The 22,686-nt window shown below is 45.9% G+C and overlaps 1 protein-coding gene across 6 annotated transcripts in view; it reads right to left on the reverse strand.

The window, feature by feature from the left end:
- SLC13A3 (solute carrier family 13 member 3) overlaps window positions 1-22,686 on the reverse strand; it is a 93,613-nt gene that overhangs the window by 45,216 nt on the left and 25,711 nt on the right. For 5 of the 6 annotated variants that reach the window (XM_073793059.1, XM_073793058.1, XM_019943917.2 and 2 more), the window contains exon 3: window positions 869-1,134. In XM_073793059.1, the coding sequence (XP_073649160.1) occupies window positions 869-1,104 (236 nt within the window). In that variant the 5' untranslated portion in view covers window positions 1,105-1,134. Of the gene's footprint in view, window positions 1-868; window positions 1,135-22,686 lie in introns of those variants that run through there. The other variant, XM_019943923.3, reaches the window with a different exon arrangement.

The raw sequence follows: 22,686 nt of genomic DNA on the forward strand, positions 1-22,686 counted from the left end.
GACATCTTGGAATATCATTGACACTCAGAACTGCCTCAAAACTACAGTTATGAGGCTGTTGCTAGATCTCATCATTTATTGTGTTAATAAGAAGTACATATAGTATTCTATCACAAATTTGTGTGGTTTTAAAAAATTGTTTGGATAAGTGCATTTTGCTGTAATTGTTGTGGTTGTTGTTTTAAATCCTATGTGTTGTGCTTTATGAATTTAAAAACATTACTGGGAAGGAATCCTTAAGATTCAACAAATTGCAAAAAAAAAAGATTAAAAGAACAACAATGACCTTATTTTAAAGGCCATTCAATCATCTTAAAATAAAAGTTGGAATCCTAGCTAGGGGGCCCAAGGCCCTTAGGAATGGACCCTACCTCCCTGCCTCTCCAAGGCCATCTTTCCATCCACTCCACACCCACCATGTCACCTTGGCTGGTAAATAGAAAACCAGGATGATAACAGCCAGCATTTACTGTGCAGGTCCAAGCTACTCTATCATCATTTTACAGGCAAAGAGAGCCTAAGTCACCTCCCAGAGCAGGAAAGGTGGGATTCAGCCCCAAGTAGTGAGTCAAACTGCTAATATGGCCCCCTCTAGAACTACTGGACAGGAATCCCTGGGGGTGAGGTCTGGGAATCAGCATTTCAACTGATTCCCATGTGATTCTTACATACTTTCGAGAACTGCCCAAGGGCCTAGCACTGTGTCTGGCACTCACTAAATATTTGAGAAATGAATAAACAAGTGGATGGTGGGACATGATGAGTTTGTTGCCCTGGATGGCCAGAGCAGGAAGAGTGGGTTTAGGCTCCGAGAGATGTGGTCCCTCTGCCTCGCCACCTCTGGGCTGGACCCATTACCTGGCCTTACCTGGCCGGCTGGACCCCAGTGAGCATCAGGACCTTGAGGGCAATTCTCCGGTGCAGGTTCCACTCCTCGATGGCGCTGGCCATGATCAGACCGCTGAGGAAGAGGAAGTTGGTGTCCAGGAAGTACTGGGCGCAGACCTTGTTGGAGGGCAGGATGCCCAAGAAGGGGAAGAGGATGATGGGCAGCAAGGCCGTCACCGAGAGGGGCAGGGCCTCTGTGCACCAGTACACCGCCATGAGCAGGATGACGAACAGGCAGCGACCTTCCTGCAGGGGGGAGATGCAGGCCCAGGAGGGTCAGCAGAGCTTTGGGTGGCAGAGGGAGAAGAGGTCCTGGAGCAGGGCCCATCAGGGCCCATTCCTCGGGGAGGCAGTGGAGAGGGTAAGTGCCCAAGGCTCAGACTTTGAGCCGGTGGTGTCACCTATCTGAGCCTCATTTTGCTCAACTATAAAATGGGGAAGCTATATCTGTCCATTTTATAGTTTGACGATAAAATGAAAGACCCCATTGTCTAAGAAGTAGACCCTGAGATGAGCATGAGAGGGAAAAGTAGTTTGCTCGACAGGGAATCTCAGTAAGTTCTGGAAGGGCGGTGAGGAAGTGAAACAGAGAAGGACGCCAAGACAGTGTATTAACAAGAAGGTTACTACGGAGGGCAGCTGGGGCTCAATCTTGATGGGGACCCTAGAAGACAGTGGAGATCGTGCCTCAGAGTAGTCCCCCTGGGAGGCAAGGAAGCTGCTATTTATCTGCCAGCTCTTGCTCATCACTGGTGGAGGGCTGCTCATGGGAGCGTTAACTCTCCAGCACTTCGACCTGCCCTGTGCAGCAGCCAAATTAACAAGTTCATGCAGAGCATCCAGGTTCTGCAAGAAGCTACTGGCATGTGCAGAACGGTAACCACCAACAGGGATGTGGACAGAGCACCAGTAGCAACTGCCGCATCCATACGTGGCATTTAGCACAACGTCCAACACTTGGTACCCACACTATAAATAGTAATAATAATTACTGATATTTATTGGGCTAGTAGGTACCTGCTATTGTTTATTCATCACAAAATCCCAGTGAAGTACGTATAATTATTATGACCATTTGGTGGATTGGGAAACTGAGATTCCAGGAGGTCAGTAGCGAGGCAATGGTTGTGCAAACAAGACAGTCTACCTCCAGAGCCAGCTCTCATAACCAAGTACCCCACAGCTGCTATCAGCTGAATGCTAGAATCTATGCATTCAGGTTGACAATGCAATTTCAAAGATTCAAAACAAAACGGATCTGTGGTTGCCAAGGCTGGGGTTAGGATGTTTGTGTTTTGCGGGGGCGGGGGGAGCTGCAAAGAAGCACAAAGGAAACTACTGGGGTGACAGAAATGTTCTAGACCTCGATTGGGGTGGTGGTTGCATGGGTTTGTACATTTGTCAAAACTTGTGAAACTATTCACCTGCTGATGAAACAAAAGCGCAGTAATGGTAACATCTTCTGATACATCAGTGTCCCACAGGATCCATAACAAATAGTGTCTTATTATTCCCATAGTCACTATTTAAATAAAACTGCCTACTGCCCTGACCTTGCTTTCTTATATTCTCTCAAGGCAATGATCTTGCATGGACAGACTATTTCTTGGATTTGGTGCTGTCTGGTGCCATTTATTCTTCTTACTTCTTACTCATAGTAGGTTTTGTTGACTTTATTCAGGGTCCACAGCACACTGAACTGAATTCCATCCTAACAAGCACCATCCTAATAGAACATATCCTCAGCTACACAGGACAGGCATCAAACTATGTGCAGACACTACAATTAGTTAATCCATCTAAAGGGGCAAGGTCCAATGGTCCAGGGAGACCAATGAGATGGCTTTGGCAATAATCCAAGCAACAGATACTGGCAGCTAGGGTCTGATGGGAGCAGTGGAGGTAATGAGAAGTCGTCAAATTCTGGATCTATTTCTAAGATAGCTTTGCCAAGGATCTGTTATGATGTGTAAGGCAAAGAGAGAAGCCCAGGGTAATTCTAGTTGTTGGCCTCAATGGAAGAATGAGGTTGTCCCTTACTGAGAGAGAGAAGACTGTAAGACACACCTACATCCATTTCCAAACCTTGAAAACACATCCTGAGACTCTGCTTAACAAGCCCAACATAGGAGAATTTCCATTTCCCAAGTGCCTTAGCTTTTGTACCAGTGTTTACATTCTCTCATGCAATTTACAGACCTACAAAAAGTCTCTTGCAGTGGGAATTTTTGTAAAACAAATCCTCTTTTCCCATTTGTCTATTTTTTCTTTTGTTGCCTGTGCCTTTGGTGTCATATCCAAGAAATCATTGCCAAATCCAATGTCCTGAAGTTTTTGTCTTCTGTTTTCTTCTTAGATTTTTATAGTTTTAGGTCTTATGTTTAGATCATGAGCACATTTTGAGTTCATTTTTGTATGCGATGTTAGATAAAGGTCTAACTTCATTCTTTTGCGTATGAATATCCAGTTTTCCCAGCACAATTTGGTGAAAAGATTGTCCTTTCCCCATTGAATGGTCTTGGGACCCTCTCCAAAAATCATTTGACCATACACGTGAGGGTTTATTTCTGGGCTTTCTATTCTGTTCCATTGGTTTATATCTGTCTTTTTGCCAGTACCACACTGTTCTGATTACTGCAGCTTTGTAGTAAGTTTTGAAATCAGGAAAACTTCTGAGTCTTCCAGCTTTGTTCTTTTTCAAGATTGTTTTGGCTATTTGGGGTCCCTTGAGATTCCACATGAATTGTAGGATGGGTTTTCTATTTCCACACAAAAAACCACTGGGGTTTTGATAGGGATTGCACTGACTCTTTAGATCACTTTGGGTAGTATTGATATCTTAACAATATTAAGTTGTCCAACCCATGAACACAAGATATGTTTCCACTTACAGTCAGTCCCCTATTTCTGATGGTTCAACTTAACAATTTTTTAAACTTTATGATGGTGCAAAAGTGATATGCATTCAGTAGAATTTTGAAGTTTGATCTTTTTCCAGGCTAGCAATATGCAGTCTGATCCTCTCTCCTGATGCTGGGCAGTGGCAGCGAGCCCCAGCTCCCAGCCAACCACACCATCATGAGGGTAAACAACCGATATACTTATAAGCATTCTGCACCCAGGCAACCATTCCGCTCTTCACTTTCAGTACAGCATTCAATAAATTACATGAGATATTCAACACTTTATTATAAAATAGGCTTTGTGTTAGACGATTTTTGCCCAACTGTAGGCTAATGTAAGTGAGCACATTTAAGGTAGGCTAGGCTAAACTATGATGTTGAGTAGGTTAGGTGTATCAAATGCATTTTTGACTTATGATATTTTTAATTTACAATGTGTTTATTGGGATATAACCCCATTGCAAGTTGAGGAAGATCTGTATTTATGTCTTTCATTTCTTTCAGCCATGTTTTGTAGTTTTCATTGTACATGTCTTTCACCTCCTTGGTTAATTCCTAAGTATCTTATCCTTTTTGATGCTATTGTAAATGAATTATTTTCTTAATTTCCTTTTTAGATTGTATAGAAATGCAACTGATTTTTGTGTGTTGACTTTGTAGCCTGCTACTTTGCTGACTTCATTTATTAGTTCTCACAGTTTTGAGTTGTTGGGGTCAGGGAAGAATAATTGTAAAACAAATCAAAACCGCTTGAAACGAATATTTTAAGAGGTCAGACTATTGGACACACATTTTAAAGATCAAAAGCAAAAGCAATAATATGGAATCAAATACCACGACTAAAAATTGCCTAAGTTTTGATTTCCTAACATCTTTTTGGTTCCTATACCAGGCAGATTCCTACATATCGGGGATGAGAGATCTTAGATAATCACAGATTTATAAGTATTTATAACTTCCAGCCCTTTGTCCAAGCAAAATTGTATATTGAATCACAATATGAAACAGACAAACCTTGAGAGTAAAATTTAGTTAAAAGGAGTTTTTCTGGGAGAAGTGGGATGAGGAGCTCCCTACTGGGCCCCCTGTTCACTCCCTCCCTCCCACCTACCCTGGCAAACCTAATACCTCCCTGATCCAGGAATTCAATGGAGGACAGTCAGACCATCGCCAAGCCCCCTGCTTTATGGATATGAACACTGAGACCAGAGAGGCAACAGATAGGTGTCAGGCATGTTTCTAGAACCTCAAACTGGGGTTTCCCAGGCAGCTGAGATCCTGCGCTGCATCTGTTATAGAAAAGGACCTCTTTGTCTCAATGGGTGCTTGGAGCCAAAAGGCATCGTTCCAGGGTTCCACAGAGGCAAACAAAGGGGCAGACCCAACCCAGGTACTCCTAGTACAGCAAACAAAGATGCAGGAAAGTGGCAGCACAATAAACAGCACCCCATTTACAGAAGCTTCTGGAATGCCCACGTTCTGCCAGGGGAGTTTCAGGGACCACCCTGGAAGCCAATGGATCCAAAGGTTCAGGCCACAAAAAAGCAAATGTGGCCAACAAGGTCTTCTTAGGGCTTGGAACCTGTGAGTCCACAAATGGACCCGAACATCAGCTAGAGACAGTTTTCATAGCTCAGAGAGGTCAAGTGACTACTCTGAAGACACACAGCTTCCTAGAGATGGAGCCAGGTTTTAAGTAGAAGGCCATGTCCTGGCTCCTTGTGTGGCAGAAGCGTGATACCACTTGTCTCCATCCCCTTATCCTGCTTCATTTTTCTTCATATAACCAATTGCTGCCACCTGTATTAGTCAGTGTCCCCCAGAGAAAGAGAATGGATAGGACATATCTAGATACATGTAAGAGGAGATTTGTGATAGGATTTGGCTCCCACAGTTATGCAGGCCAGGAAGTCTCATGATTTTCCATCTGCGAGCAGGAGAACCAGGAGAGCTGGTGGTGTAATTCAGTCCAGGGTCAAAGCCCTGAGAAGCAGGGGACTGCTGGTGTAGGTTCCAATCTGAGTCCAAAAGCCCAAGAACCGGAAGCACCGATGTCCGAGGGCAGGAGAAGATGGATGGCTCAGATAGACCAGAAGGGAATTTGCCCTCCCTCCACCCTTCTGTTCTATTCAAGTCCTCAGCTGATTGGATGATGCCCAACACATTGGTGAGGGCAGGTCTCAGTCTACTGATTTAAACGCAATCTCTTCCAGAGACATCCTCACAGATACACTAAGAAATAATGTTTCACCAACTAACTAGGCATCTCTTAGCCTAGTCAAGGTGACATAAAATTAACCTGAAAGCAGAGTTTGTACTTTACTGGTTTTCTCTTCCACTAGAATGTAAGCTCTAGGAGGGCAGGGATTGTGTCCCTGAAGCCAAGAACAGTGCCTGGCACATAGTAGGAACCCAAAATATTTATTGAATAACTAATACGTGCTTCTGCAACTCAGACAGTGCTCACAACATGTTCACTATCATCCATTCAGCAAACATTATTCCTGACCACGTGCTGAGCACCAGACTGGGAGTTGAGACTACGAAAATGACTGAGACATAGTCATGGCACCTTTACCAGGAAATCTGACAGTGCCAATCATAGGACCATTCTCCATGGCTAGTTCTCCTCAAACTCAAATGACCTTATCAGACTCTACCCACCAAATATCCCTCAAGTGGTGTGCTGGTAAATGTTTAACAACTGGCTCTCTGAAAAAACTGTGGGTGTATATGTTTGTGTGTGTGTGTAAAAGTTCTTGATTATTATTCAGTTCAGCTAAGAAGCCACTCGTGTCATTGACCACTGAGTTTAGTTCCACTATGAATGTCGGTTATGTTTTAATTTACATTAATTAAGACAAAACAGACACAATGAAGGAACATGTCAGGACGTCACTTGCTTACCAATGGTGTGGCTTCTTTACTGAATCAAATGATGGTTTTCAAATACCAGAAGAATAGTTCCTCATTTTTTGCGCTAGTCACAATATAACAGCTATAGACAACACATTTTAAGTGTGATCTGTATTACTAACTTTTCCCATTACCTTCTTAAGTCTAGACAAGCAACCAAACAATGAGCTAAGCCCTGATTTGTAGTGTTTACTGATTTCTATGGTGTAAATATGCCCACATGGCTGATTTCAAGCCACCAAGTTACATCACTGAGCACAGTGTTGGAAAGAGATGGACTGTGTCACAACACTCCACAGTATTTCCTCCGCACATATAGATGTAAATAACAGTAGATGTAAATAACCTCAAGACCATAGATAATAGTAAAACAATTAGGAAGTGATGAGTTTTGACTATCTATTACCTTTGTTTTGATATAATTTTTAAACCCCAATTAATAAAATTTCATTTTAAATAGTATCTATGTTTAACAACTAGCTAGCAAAATTCATGAAAATGTAACCATTAGGTCTCGTGAGCCAGTACATGGGCTCCAGTCACTCTGTGGGCCTCCAGGCAGAAGAACGTCCATGCAAAGCCCCCAAGGAATCTGGGTCACATTCTGGTGCAAACTCGACATTCTTCAACCCATGTGTGGTATCATGCTCCATAATGCATCCATTGTTTAAACATATACAATTATTTGCTGTCAAAGTTGGAAGCTTGCTGCTGGCTTTGGAAGACACAACTATCCTGTTTTATGCACCACCTGACAGTTTGAAGAATATATGTCTGTCTTAATCAGCTCAGGTTGCTACAAGCAAATACCAGAGACTGGGTGGCTTAAACAGCAGACATTTATTTCTCACAGTTCTGGAGACTGGAGGATCTAAGATCCAGGTGTCAGCAGATTTGGGTTGTGCGGAGAGCTCTCTTCCTGGCTTACAGATGGCTGTCTTTTCCTTATGTCCCCACGTGGTCCTTCCTTGGTGCCAGGCATGCAGAGACAAGCTCTCTTCTCATAAGGGCTATGATTCCATCATGGGCGCCCCCACCCCGCCCTCATGAACCAAGCTAATCTTACAGCTTTGAAAGGATACTAAATGGATAGTATGATCTACTTGATACCAATAAATTTGATAACTCAGAGGAAACAGAAAAACTTCTTGAAAAACATAACTTATTCAACTATCAGAAAAAGAAAAACTGAATATTTCATTGTCTATTAAAGAGAATCAATCATTTAAGAACTCCCCTCAAAAAAACAACAACAAAAAAGGCCCTCTAAGCCCTGCTGACCTCCATGGTAATTCTACTAAACATTTAAGGACTAAGTAATACCCATCTTACACAAACCCTTCCAGAGAACAGAGAAAAGAGGAGCATTTCCCAATTCATTTTGTGAGGCCACGGTAACCCTGCTACCTGAGTTATCCTTACAAGGGCATGAAAAGAAAAGAAAAGAAAAGAGAATATTATAATGGTCGCGGTCAGTGGCATGAAAAGCCACCTGGTAAATCCGAACCCTAAGAAGCTCTGTTCAGAGCTGCCTTTTCTATCCTGCCTCACATCACCATGTAGGAGAATAATTATGATAACAATGACAACCAAAACCACCAACGTGTTTTGAGTACTTATTAAGTTCCAGGTATTTTACATGTATTAATTCATTTAATGAGAGGTCCTATTATTTTTCAGAGGAGATTATAAATGACATCGATTTAGTCATGCATGTAAAGCTATGACCCAGGTAATTCGGTCCCAGGGTAGTGTTGCTGCTCATGAACTGCATATCTAAACAGAAATTCTAATCTTTAAACTCTCTTCCCCTAAACATTTAAAGGGCTCCGAGTATAATGAGAGTTAATGAACAAGTGCTTACAATCGGCCAGGTTCTTTTCCTAGTAATTTACATGCATTAACTCATTCCGTTCCACAGCCACGCTTGGAGGCAGATATTATTGTCTCCATTTTAGCGATGGGACAACTGAGGCAAAGAGGGTAAGTCAGGTAACCTGCCCGAGGATGCCGAGGCAGAGCCAGGATTTGAACCCAAGGCGATCTGACTACAGAGTTTGCACTCCGTACCCCTCTGCATCTCTGCGTGATCCATGGGTGCCCTTGCCACATTCCTGCAGCCTCTAACTCTCTAGCATCCCTGGAGTCTCTCGCATTCCTAGACCAAAAGAAACCCTCTCAAGCCTGGCCTTGCCATCTACATCCCTCCATCACCTCTCGTCTGGGCCCCCACTGCCTCCAAAGGGCATGCTTTTAATAATCACCATGTCCCCTCCCAATTCTCCCATCCAGGAGCCTCATCCTTCTTTCCATTTTGGCTCCTTTTCTCTAGAAAATAATCTAACTGGAAGCTATAGTCCTCCCTCTCTTCATAGGATAGCAACCACAACCACAATAAGACTACTAAGACCCAACATTTACTGAGAATGTACTATGTGCCGGCCATCATTCCAACTACTGTCCCTGCGTTATCTCAGTTTAGTTGTGATTGTCACAACAGCCTTATGAAGTAGGTCCCGTGATTATCTCCATTTAACAGATAAGGAAACTAATACACAGAGTGATTAAGTAACCTGGCCAAGGTCACAAGGGCAGCCTACTGGATAAAACAGGCAGGTTCCCGGGCCTCCACTTAGCATTACTTCAGTACAGAAGTAGGAGGTGGGGAGAAGCTAAGCAGGTTACTTCCAAATGTCCAATCAGCATCTGGATGAATAGCAATGAATGAATTTTTTAGCATAAATATAACCCATGTAACATTTGGGACATACTTATACTAAAAAAATTATTCACTGTTCATCTGAAACTGAAAGTGAACTGGGCACCCTGTATTTTATCTGGCAACCCTAGCTGGACAAATACTCCAAAGATGTGAAGAGGAAAATCCCGAGTGTTCCTTGAGGACCAGAGGTGGGTCACCAGGGCCACTTTAAATCCTAAGAAGTCTGCTTCTATCTAGGACCCCCCCAAAAGTTCATACACAGCAAACCAATGGAAAACCAGGCACTGGAAGGGCGCAGCCTATCAGATAAAATGTATCCCACAAGGAAAGTGTTCCTGGACTGGGGACGCTCTATTCCCCCACCTCCTGCGATGCTCGACAGACGTACCAGGCCCCCAGTGGGGGAAGCCAGCTGAACAGAGGAGCCAGCAAGCACTCACTTGCTCCCCAGGCGCCTCCTGCCCTTCTGGCTTCTCTCACACTGGATGTCAGAGACCTTGCTCTAGAACACGAGGAAGAGGAAAAACTTAAGGGGGAGTCCGGGAGAGAAGGATCTCTCTCTCAGTGGCTCCCAGCCCGTGGAGCACCCAGGTAGGGGAGGGAAAAAGACTTCTTCGAACCAAGTTCCACATTTCGATCCTTGCCTGGAACTGAACATTGACTTGCGGAATAGAGATCATGTTTGTATATTCAAGTAACTGGAGGATTTTAATTACTTCTCAAGAGTGATGGGGAAAGTCATGGTCTGCAGGAGTTTTAGTCCAGATTATAGGGGAAGAATGTCCCCTACTGAATACATTTTAGAGCAATAGCTGGAGAGAAAAATAAACATGACTTTAAAAAAAAATTAGCTTTATGAGCTATAGTTTACGTACAATAAAATGTGTCCATTGTAAGTGTACAGTTTGCATTTCAACAAATGTATGTACCCACACAACCACCAACCCAATCAAGACATAGAACATTTCCAATAAAGAAATACACATACAAAGGAATATTACTCAGCCACAAAAAAAGAATGAAATAATGCCATGTGCAGCAACATGAATGGATGTACAGATTATTATACTATACGAAGTAAGTCAGATAGAGAAAGACAAATATATGATATCACTTATATGTGGAATCTAAAAAAATGATACAAATGAACTTAGTTACAAAACAGAAACAGACTCACAGACATAGAAAACAAACTTATCAAAGGGGAAAGGTTGTGGGGATAAATTAGCAGTTTGGGATTAGCAGATACAAACTACCATATATAAAATAGAGGACCTACTGCATAGCCCAGGGAACTATATTCAATATCTTATAATAAACTATAATGGAAAAGAACCTGAGAAAGAATATATATATGTATATACGTATAACTGAATCACTTTGCTGTACACCAGAAACTAACAGAACATTGTAAATCAACTATAGTTTGAAAAAAAGGTATAGAATATTTCCATCCCCCAGAAAGTTCCCCTTAGCCCCTTTCAGGTCAATCCTCACACCTCCTCCAAAACACTGCTGTGCTTTCCATTGCTAGAGATTGGTTTCTCCTGTTCTTGGACTTTACTTAAATGAAATGATGTACTTTTGTATTTTCTGCTCAGTATAATGCCTGTGGATTCATCCATGAAGTTGCATGTATCAGCAGTTAATTCTTTTTTACTACTGCATAGTATTTCATCCTGTAAATATACCACTCTTTCTTTGTACATCTTCTTGCTGGTGGAAAGTGGAATGTTTCCATTTTGGCATTATTATGAATAAAGCTGCTGTAAATATTCAAGGACTTCTGCTTCAGGGGTGACATCCTGCCAGTTCTTTAGTGCAATGTATTAATTCTGCACATTATAGAATGGGGGGGAGGGGGAGAAGTGCTGGTAAATTCTGGCTGCAAGTGTTGCCTTTCAAAGGCCTTGAGTCCCAGGCATGCATTCTCCCTTTCCCTCTTTCCCCTCTTTTCTCTCTCTGTTTCTCTCGCTCCCTCCTGTTCCCTCCTCGCTCTCTGGGTGCTCTTGCCGGGATGTCAACATCAATCCTTTGTGGAGGAATGATTCCAGATACAGCATGTGTCAGCCAGGGAGGTGATGTGAGGGAAATGGCAAGAGCTGGGAAGTCGATCCTTGGCCCACACGGGGCTTGGGCAGTGAGTGGGTCAAGAGTGTTTCATTACCTTGCTGGTTAGGGATTGCAGCAGGGCCGAGGTGACCCCAAATAGCTTCCCTGCCCCAGCTGAGCTTCCTGTGGGCAAACTGGATTCAGAACTGCCATCTGGATGCCAGACATCTGGTGAGGAATTAATAAGTACTACTGCCCCTCACCCCCACCCCTCCACCCCGGCGGGCCTCAAGGACAAAAACTGGCTTCCGGAGAGCAAAAGTCTCCCAGGAGGCATGGAGGCAGGGACCAGAGAGCTGGCCTGTGGACAGTAAGCGGTGGGCTCTCAGAGATCCAGCGGGCCAAGCCCGTTCCCACCTCCAGGTCTTTGCACCTGCTGTCTCCTCTGCCTGGCCCGCCTGGCCCTCACTCCTTGATCTCTGGCCCCTTGATCTCTGCCCAGCTCACTCCTTCTTGTTGTTTGGCCTCATCTCAAAGGTCTCCTCTTCACAGACCACGCTATTGTCTGTGGTCTGATCTCCACCATCCAGCCTTCTTGTCAAGCACTTACCAATGGCCGAAGTATTTCTTGTTTGTTCACTTATCATTGGCTCTCTTCCCACCAGACTGTAAGCTCCACACAAACAGGGCCCTTGTCTGTGTTTGTTCACCTCTGTCTTCAGGGCCTCGATGGACATTTGGTAAATGAATGATTAAGTACTCTAAATCAGGCATCACAAACTCAAATGCAAGGGACAATTTCATGAACGAAGTGGGCTGGCATAAGAAATATCACCTTGTTTTCTCAAGTCTGATTTGCAATTCTGACAGTGTTGTGGGTACAGAAAACCATCCTTTTAGCAGGGAAAAAAATGCCCAAGTTTAATGATAAATTACAGCTGGCATTGGGCTTTAGTGTCATGGGTGCAATAGGGAGGAGTGGGGACTGTGGTGAAGTGGGGAACATAGGCCCCTTGGAAACAGCAACTGCTGCTCAGCTCCTGACTGTTGCCATGGGGAAACGTGGGGCCCATGATGCCAGAGCTCCTGTTTTTTCAAGAGAAGCTTGAAATTGTGCTTTTATGTGAAATCTCACCATTTTAAATGATTTGCCTATTAAAAGGAAAGCGTGGGCCAAAAAACACATCTGCAAAATGCATCAGACCCATGGTCACCACTTTATGACCTCTCATCTAAGTGGTTTTAATTAGTGGAAAATCCCAGAAAAGGGCTCACACATACACAACTTGGAATCTAATGTCAAGTTGTTCACAGATTACTAGGAATCAGGATGCTCTGTGAAAAATCCCTGCTCCGTCTTAAAATCCCCATTTTACAGGTGCAGAAACTGAGGTCACAGGAGGAGTGATCTCTTCAGGACCACACAGAGCACAAGAGAAGATCTCATGGCTCCCGGTCCAAATGGTGGATCAGGGAGTGGGGTCCAGTGAATCCATGATTTTACTCCAGTGCACAGCACGTCTGACCCACCTCCACCTCTGGGCCCCCTGTTTGGTGAACTCAGAGCAGCCACATGGACACAGGGAGAGTCAGTCTGCGTGTCTGCAGAATGGAATCTTCCTTTGATCCTTCAAGGGCAGATTAGGGTAGAAGGAGGGTAGAAGGCTAGAGTCACATGATCCCGAGACCCTGTTCCTTTGAATTTTAACTTCTGGAGTCCAGAGGTGGGGGAAAGTGTCTGATCTTGCAGGCTCACTTTCTGGGTCATCTCAAGAGTCAGCAGTCTGCCACTTTGTTCTGTCCAGAGGCTCAGCTTCAGGAAGGGGAATCTCGCTGAGGTGGCCCAGGGTAGACGGAGTCGTGGCTCCAGGTGAAACATCTCTCACATCCCCAGCCTGTCCCCTCTGCCGGCAGAAGCTGGAATGACTCAGCTAAAACCTCCAGGGGTGGACAAGCCCGAAGGAGACTGCAGCCCGAGAAGACAGGGGCCAGAAGCCAGAAGGCTGGTCCTCACTATGAAGGCTGATTGATCCCAGAGGCCAGGATTTGGAAGAACTTGATGTGGATGTGCTTGGGAGATGGCTGAAATGGAAAGTGGTCAGCTTTCTTTTTCAGAAGGGAAAAGAATGCCAAGGAAATCTCTAGAGCTGGGCTGTCCAAATATAGTAGCTTCGGGCCACCTGTGGCTATGTAAGTTTGAATTAATTCAAGTTAAATGATATTTAGAATTCCAGTTTCTCGGTCACACGAGTCACATTTCAAGTGTCCCATAGCTATGTGAGACTAGTGTCTACCTTTCTCAATGGAGCAGATCTAGAACATCCCCATCACCACAGAAAGTTCTGTTGGACAGAGCTACTCTAGAGAATTTGGGACTGAGGGCCAGGACGTCTGGGTATAGTGGTTTGGCCACTGAATTCTTGTGTCAAGTCACTGAGTTCATTCATCTGCAAATTGGAAATAATAATTTTGCGATGTCTACGTCTCAGAGGATCCCATTAGAATGAATGCACGTGAAAGCATTTTGAAATATGTACTTGAAAGGCAGACTATTTTAGGAGTGAGATTATGAATAAATGTGTTCATTATATGCTCTGCTTTTCCAAATTTCAACAATAAATATGTATTTTTTTAAAGTAGACGTTCCCTGAATACACAGTTAATATATCTGTAAAATTCTGGGGTTTTGCTTTCTTTTTCTGAGAATTAGGAGATATTTCACTGTGCAGAAATTTGAGGCCAGCCTGATTTCTTCCCTCTTACAGCTCATCATATTTTTGCCTGGATAGCCATAAGATTTTTTGGTTGAATCCTCAAGTTCATGCATGTTACCATGATATAGCTCAGTGTCGATGAGTATAAGTTTTTTTCTAGGAGACAGAAAATTTGCATATGTTTTAAGTTCGTTTGGTTTCAGAGATGTTTTCTACTATTAAAGATTCCAATATTGTTTTCTGTTTTACTTGTTTGATTTCTTTTTCTTTCTTCTTCAGCAATACCAATTATGCAGAAGTTGGATTTCCTTTGTCCCCCATTGATCATTTTTCTTTCATCCTTTCTTACTCTTTCTTTCCCACTTCATTTTGTTCAATCTTCTTTAGCCTGTGTAACATGTCCTTGATTATGTTTTTAATATTTTCCATTTTGCTGTTTCTAAAAGAGCTTTTATAATAGAGTGGCTTCACTTTTCTCCTCCCTCCACTTCCAGAAGACTGCTTTTTTCATCTCCGTCTACTTTTTATTATCTCTTCTTTGACCCTTTTTTTTTTTTTTTTGTGGTATGAGGGCCTCTCACTGTTGTGACCTCTCCCATCGTGGAGCACAGGCTCCGGACACTCAGGCTCAGCGGCCATGGCTCACGGGCCTAGCCGCTCCACGGCATGTGGGATCTTCCTGGACCGGGGCACGAACCCGTGTCCCCTGCATCGGCAGGCGGACTCTCAACCACTGTGCCACCGGGGAAGCCCTTCTTTGACCCTTTTATTTCTCGTCTTGAGATTTATTTTAGGAAAGCCATCATTTCTTTAATTTTTTGTGTATTTCACAGAGAAATGTCTGTTCAGTAGTTTCTCTTCATTACACAACTCTTCCAGTATTTATTCTTTGTCTACTATTCATTTGATGTTCCCTTTCTTCTTATTTCTCACACAGTCTTTTTGTAGGTCCCATGCTGGCTACTTATCACAGTTCTTTGTTAAAAGAAAGTGTGGGGAGAGGGGCTAGGAGGAAGCTGGGGCAGCAGGTGTCTATGCAGTAGCCCTGTGGATTATCTCAGAACCCTTTCTCACCACCACTGCCCTGAAATATATCTCTACTCTAAGCAATAGACTTAGTGTGGAGATTAAGTGTAAAGACCCAAGAATGTCACAGTTCTTCAGTATCTCCTTGAGTAAGTCTCTTTGACTTACTGAGAGAGAAAATTAGAACCCTTACAACCATATGGTTGATCGTTATCCATCCTTCTCTCACCTGCCACTTTAACATCCTGCTTCTTACCAATGGTCTTTGAGCCTCTTCATCCAGTTCATCTGAACTCTGAACTGTCACATGCATTTCAGCGACTCTCCCTTCCCGTGTGCATGCTTCAGGCTTTGCTGGGATTAGGAAGGGCTCATAGAGTTGAAAAATACTTCTGGAGAATTCTGCCTCCTGCCCAGGGGCTGCAGAAGCTCTTGGTTCCCTCCTGCAATTTGGTCCAAATCCCACCACCATTGTCAGCTCGTCTTCACAAACCAGGGTGGGATTGTGGTCTGCCCTTCTTTCATCAGAGATGGCATTTTCTTCTCCATTTGTTGCTTTTTGTTGCTGTTTTCAGACTGCTTCAGAAAGGTGAATGGAATAGAAAAGTCTGGACTCCACCAACTTAAACCAGAAGTGCCTTCCACCTAATGATTTTGTCATCAGAAAGTACTATATTTCCTTTTGTTTATCTGTATTTTCTAATCTTCCTTCAATAAACATGCACTGTAGAAACAGTATGGGCTTTGGAATCAGACAATCCTGAGCTATAAACTCAATCCTTCCACACTCTAGCTGTGTGACCTAGTTATTTAACTGCCCTCACCCTCAGTCTCCCTGTGTGCTGTAGGCACATAATAATAGTACTTACCTCGGAGAGTGATTTATTTCATATAACATAACCACTGACCCAGTGATGGACACGTGGGAATGCTCAACAAATATGACCTATTGTTACGTTGTAATAATTATTAAAAATCATATATTAATGTTACTTTATTCTTAATAATACAAGTTTAATTCCTTAAATGCTGAGCTTCAAATACATTGTTCTTAAATCTTTAAATAAATCCTAAAATATCAGAGCCAGAATGAACCTGAGATTACTTAATCTAGTGGTTCTCAATAGGGATGATTTTGACCTCCAGGGGACAAAGGGACATTTTTGGGTGATTGGAGGGGATGATGCTAGTGGCATCTAGTGGGTAGAGGCAAGGGATGCTACTAAACATCCTACAGTGCCCCACAACAGAAAATCATTTGTTCCCAGTAGGATCAATGTCACCAGTGCTGAGGCTGAGAAACCCTGGTCTAATTTAACCCCTAATACAATGACTGCCCAGAGAAGGAAAGTGGCTTGCCTGAGGTCACACAGCAAGTCGGAAGTAAGGACTTGTTTTATCTTGTTTCATGGAAAGACCATTGCGCCCTGAGGTTTATCAGACAGCAGGAGCTGGGAGCTGGGCTGGGACCAGGGTGAGGCAGGTGCATGACCCTGACAGTGAGTCCCTCCTTAAACTTTGTTCCCAGGGTGCCTCGCCTGGCCCTCCCTAGTCCTGACCCTGGTTGGGAGCAAGAATTGGGCCAGGGGTCCCCTTAGTCCCTGACCAGCCTGATTCATGCCAACCCAATCCAGACATTTCTTACAGGAAGCTTTATAATCCCCCCACCAAAGAAATCCCAGCTTCTCAGGCTCAGCCAATCCATAACCACGGGGATTAAAGTCTGCAGGCAAAACACGCAGAGGTGGCAGGGGAGAAAGAAGAAAGTGCCGTGTCAGGCGGTTAACTTTTGAGCTGGGGAATGATTTCCAGGCAGACACACGGCAACCTTCCCCCATTGCCCCTAAGTCTGCCCCCCTCACTCAGGAAAAGAAAGAAAGAGAAATGGTGTGTTCTCTGAGCCCAGGGCAGGAGCTGTCCGGAAACTGCATCCACCACCACCTTCCCTCCTGTGCCCCATCTCCCTGCTGGGTTGAGGTTTTGTCAAGGCACTGGGCTGTGACCAGGCTCTCAGCAGGCACTGGAGGCTCCATGCCAGGCCCTTCAGGGAGCAGGACCAGGGCCAGCTGCCCACAGTGGTGCCCTCCTGCTGCCCACTAGAGGCCCATTCCCCAGGAGTGTCCAGGGCCAGGGCTGTGGGAAGCCCTGAACATTGAACTCTAGAAAGGCCAAAGCCATGCCTTAAACCTCTCAGTATCCCCTCATCACCCCCAGCCCAAGGCTGGGCCTACACAGTGGTCAAAACCCCTGGGGCCACTCAGGGCTTGAAACACGGTGGCTCAGGCATCCATGACTGGTGTGAGTGGCCTTGGGCAGGCTCGGAGCTGTTTGCTCACAGATAACCCAGGAACGATGGCATCTCAGAGTCACAGTGGTACAGCACCTGGAAAATGACCAGTTCCCGAGAAGCTGGAGCTGTTGGGATCAGCAGAAAGAGCAGTGGACAGGGAGCTAGGAGACGGGGGCTGAAATCAGGACCTGATGCCAAGAAGCAGAGGAGCCTGAGTCACGAGCTTGGCTTTCAGTGCCAGGGTGCCTGGGCTTGAATCCTGCCTCTACCGCTTCCTAGAAAAGTGACTTAACTCTGTGCCTCAGTTTTCTCATCTGTAAAATGGGGATGATGATAATGATGATAAGAATTTCAACCTCATAGAGTTATTGCTATGGGGATTAAATAAAGTGAATGTAGGTTGAGTGCTGCGAGCAGAGTGCTGGTAGAGTAAGGAATATATATAAAATGTTACCTCCTACTGATGGAATCTGTTACTTTTGCACATTTCTTGCCCCTTCATATCAGGAGTTTCATCTCAGTGATCCCTAAAGCACTTCCAGTCTGCCATGTGGGGATGAAGGCAATGATGCTAGGTAGATATTGACCCCAAAAGGAAAGGAGTTTGGAGCACACACAGCAGGCCCAGGCAAAGGACCCAGCAAGACGAGACAACCCAGGAGAAACCCTCTCCGCTGAGGCCAAGAGGCACTGAGGCATGAGCCTCCACTTGCAAAAAGGGAGTTAAGTAAGGCCAGCTGAGGCTCTGGGTGCACGGCCACTAGGAGTCACAGAGTTGCCGGTGCAAATCCTGGTCTACCACCTACAAGCTTCAAGCTTTGGAAGGACCGGTGGCCTTTTTGAGCCTCTGCGTCCTCATCCGTAAATCAGGGTGCTTATTACGCCATCCTGAGAGAGCTGGGAAGGAGATCAAAGATAGCATGGATGGATGTGGCCGTTCTTTGGAAGCCCTGCAACGCTGGCAGCAGCTCTCTCCGTGGTCTTCCGAGCAGCTGTCCCTCATGGGCTCAGAACAGCAGCACTGTTATTCAGGACGGCTGCCCACACTGAGCACTTACTATGTGCCAGGCACGGTGCGTGGATTCCCTCATTCAACTCTACCCACAGCCCCACAAGGCAGCTACGACCGCTGTTCCGTTTGGCTCAGAGAGCTTGAGTGACTGGCCCAAGTTCACACTGCCTCAGTGTGAATGACAGGTGAGAATAGTAAAGCTACCGTTCATTGAGGGCTTACTATGACCAGGCGCCAAGCCTCGCCTGCGTTAGCTCACCTGCTCGTCTCACAACCCTGTTTAGAAATGAGAAACTGGAGGCACACAGAGGTCCAGCAACGTCTTCATCCATGTGTGCATCTCTAGCAAAGGATGAAGCCGTGATTTCCGCATAGTGGTCCGAGCTCAGGGCCGTGGTCCTGATCCCCTGGGCCCTGGTCCTGGGCTCAGCGAGGAGAGTAACAGTAGTGATGGTAACAGCCAGCATCTACTGAGACTCACTACGTACAGGTGCTGAGCTAAGCCTTTTACACTTATTGTGACTTTTGCTCCTCCCACACTCTGGTAGTTTCTGGAAATGGAAGGACAGATATTCAACAGCAAAGCACTTTACAGGCCCTTTCCCATCCTCTCTGGATCTGTTCAGTCTTGAGGATAAGCCCGGCTGATCTTAGTGCCCACCTTCTGGAGGAGGAGACAGGCATGGAGGGTTAAGACTGAAACTAGCCCAGGGTGACCCAGAGGGAAATAGTTGAGACAGCACAGATGTCTAGTCTCTGATTTCCAGGCAGGGCTCCCTCCTACCCTCTCTTCTGAGAAAGCAGTTAGGAGCCAGCTGTGTCTATCTGGGCTCAAGACTCAACGGGGGAAAGAGGAGAAAGTGGAGGGGGTGACTTGTCCCAGGAGACCTCTGAGGCAGCCACTCTATCCTCCTACCCTTTCCTCTGGAACGGACTGTGTTAGACCCCTGGACTTACTAGCAGGTGTTGTCACAAGGTAAAGTTCTTCGAGCCATTCATTAAAAGCGTTCCTGGAGCAGCTCACACCCCACTGCTGCCCAGGCCTCGCTAATCATTCATGAGCCAGACAGGCAGCTGGGGGCAGGGTGGCAGCTGCATGGGACCCTGGAGTCCCCAGCGGCCTGGCTCTGCCAGAGGAGGACAGAACATGTTCTTCTGAAAAAGAGGCCAACTGACTGTGTGACCTTGGAGGGCAGCTTCTTCTTCTCTGTGGGCCTCAGTCTCCCCATCTGTGCAAAGGGCCCTTCAGTTCCCAACATGGGTGGCGGGTGTGCTTAAAGCCCGCTCAGGGCTTCTCCACCTCTCGCCACTCCTGACAGCCTGTCCCACACCTTTGGAGGCCTGGTGTGGGAAGGAAGCCTTTCTCTGCTTGAAGTAAAATCCAGCCTGAAGGCATTATGGTGGGATCTGCCTTTAAATCCCATCTAAGATCTTCAACTTAGCTTCCCTATGTTCAGGGGTTCAGGGGTCAGTCTCCTGGAAGGGCTGTCACGAGGACCCAGGAAGACCATTTGATATTTCTTGAACACTCTCCATGCTCCCATCTCAGGACCTTTGACTTGCTGTCCCCTCACCTGGAATGCTCTTCCTCTATATGCGCTCAGGGCTCCTTCCTTCACCTCCTTCAAGTCTTTGCTCCAATGTCATCTCCCTCAGGTATTTGTTCAAATGTTCCCTTCTCGAAATCTTCCCGACTCTAAAATTGCACTTAGCCCCATTCCAGGCTCCCTGCCTTCTCTGATTTTATTCTCCACAGCACTTATCAACATCTGACATACTATAGATCTTACTTATCTGCTTGCTTTTGTTTGTTTGTTTTTAATGTTTACCCCTCTAAAATGTCAGCTCCTTAAGTATAAGGATTTGTGACTATCTGGTTCATTGCCATGTTCCTCTAGAATAGTAGCTGGCATGTAGTAGGTGCTCAATTAGTACTTTTAAACTCAATGTAATAATCACTTATGGACAGTGTCTGGCACACAGGAAACACTAAAGAAATATTGTTTTGATTCCGTATTCATTCTGGACATACTTATTAAGCACCCCGTTTGCCTAGTGCTAGGGGTATATTAGTGAACAAGATGGGCAGGATCCCTAATTGTACTTTACTATTTGCAGGGTACCTCACTGTTTACAAAGTGCTTGGTTTCCCTGGCTCCTCCCCACAGCCCCATGAGGCAAGCGGGTGCATGAGACAGATGAGGAAACTGAGGCTGGCAAGGGAAGTGTCTTGCTTCCCCCCACAGAGCAAGTTCTTGGCAGGGATCCAGCCTGGATCATCTGAGGCTGCATCCTGTGTGCCCACCACTTAGCCTAACTTCTCCTGGGCCCTGAGGTCTTCCCTGTCCACGACATTTTCAATTCTTTACCGTTTACCATCATCCCACCTCCACTCTGGTCCAGCTGGCCCTGCCCCAGACATCCTGGGAGCTGATGCAATGGGGGATGGGAAAGCTGACCCCTGCTGTTAAGGCCTGACCTGTGGAGTTTCCAAGCCGTTCTTGACAATGACCCTCCACTGCCCACAATCCCTCACTTCTTAGGCCTTTGGGGCTCTGGGCTTCAGGGCAAGAAGAAGAATGGCAAGGGAGGGCTTCCCTGGTGGCGCAGTGGTTGTCCTGGAGTCCAGGAAATCTGGTGCTAGAGTTCATACTCTCATGATCTTGCCCCCTCCCCCTCAGAAAGTGATTCTGGGGGACAAACCAGCCCAGTGATTCTGGGCAGACCCCTTGTCCAGAGGAGGAAAGCCAAGGTCTGAAGGAGGTCCAGATCCCGTAGAAGATCAGGAGCAGGAAAGGAAGCCAGGCCTCCCAGGTAGATGGCCAGTTTAGTGGAGGTAGGAAGAGCCTCTCAGGACAGCCTCAGTTTCCCCAACAAGAGGTGGGAGCTGGGTCGTGGGCAGGGCCCTGCATCAGGCCTCTGCCAGCTCCCCCAGGCCTGGAGACCCCACATTCTAGTCCCAGATGTCGGCACAGCAGACCACGTTCCCAGGACTCATGTCTCAGGAAACTGCCTACACTTCTGTTTTTTGGACTCTGTGCTGTAAAATGGCCTGCTCAGGCACCAGGAGAAGTTTTGCTGAGTCCCAGCCCTTTCCAGAGAAATCCAAGGGGGCTCCAGACAGGGGCAGGAAATGGCTCAAAGGAGCAGGAAGACTTTCCCTTCCTTCTCCCACTCTCCAGGCCTCCCAAGCCAGCCAGCGAAGTGGATTGTCATGAGAGTAAGGTGCAAGCGGCATGTGAAATCGAGGGGACAATCCGGGCTGTGGGTGGCAGCAAACAAGGGCCTCTCTTGTTATTTCTCCCAACCAAGGGAAAGGAGGCTGTTCCCGCCTGCTGACAGCCCAGAGGGCAGAGGGAACGGGTCAGCTCCATGCAGCAGAGCCCGGAACGGGGCTGGAGGGCCAGGGGGTGTTTTGTCTTGCCTGGAACGCCCTCCATTTCCAAATCCCCTCCACCCTGGGAGGCCTTCTGTGGCCAGGCTGTGTGTCCACAGGCAAGCACTTCCCCTCTCTGGGACACAGTGTCCCTGACAGAAAACTGGACTTGACTGTGCCTGCCTCATAGCCTGCTGGGGGATGAAACGATCTAATGCGTTGAAGGCAGAGGTTCTCAACCTCAGCACCACTAACATTTGCGGCCCGAGAATTCTTTGTTGTGGGGACCATCCTGTGTACTGTAGGATGTTTAGCAGCATCCCTAGATGCCGGTAGCAGCTCCTTCCAGCTGAGACCATCAAAAATGTCTCCAGGCACTGCCAAATGTCTCCTGGGGAGCAAAATGCTTAAGAACCCTGATTTAAAGGATTTCCCAGAGCCCAGGACACAGGCAGTGGTTTATGCATGAAGGCAGGCAACATCTGTTGAGCCCTTTACAAGCATCATTAATTATTATCATACCCATTCACAGATGAGGAAACTGAGCACAGAGAAGTTAAGTAACTGGCCCAAGGTCACACAGCATATTAAAAAGCCAGGATTTGAACCCAAGCACCCAAATCCAAGCTCCTACCTATCATGTTTGACCAGCCACATTAGTTCCTATCTTCAGGTCCCTCTGAGACCTCCAAACTCCCGCCCCAGTGTCAGAGTGACAGGTCTCTCCTCTGGGAAGCCTTTCTTAATGTCCCCCACCGCACCCAGCACAATCACTCCTTTCCCCGTT

This window comes from Tursiops truncatus, chromosome 15 (assembly GCF_011762595.2).
Source record: "Tursiops truncatus isolate mTurTru1 chromosome 15, mTurTru1.mat.Y, whole genome shotgun sequence".
Lineage (NCBI taxonomy): Eukaryota > Metazoa > Chordata > Mammalia > Artiodactyla > Delphinidae > Tursiops > Tursiops truncatus.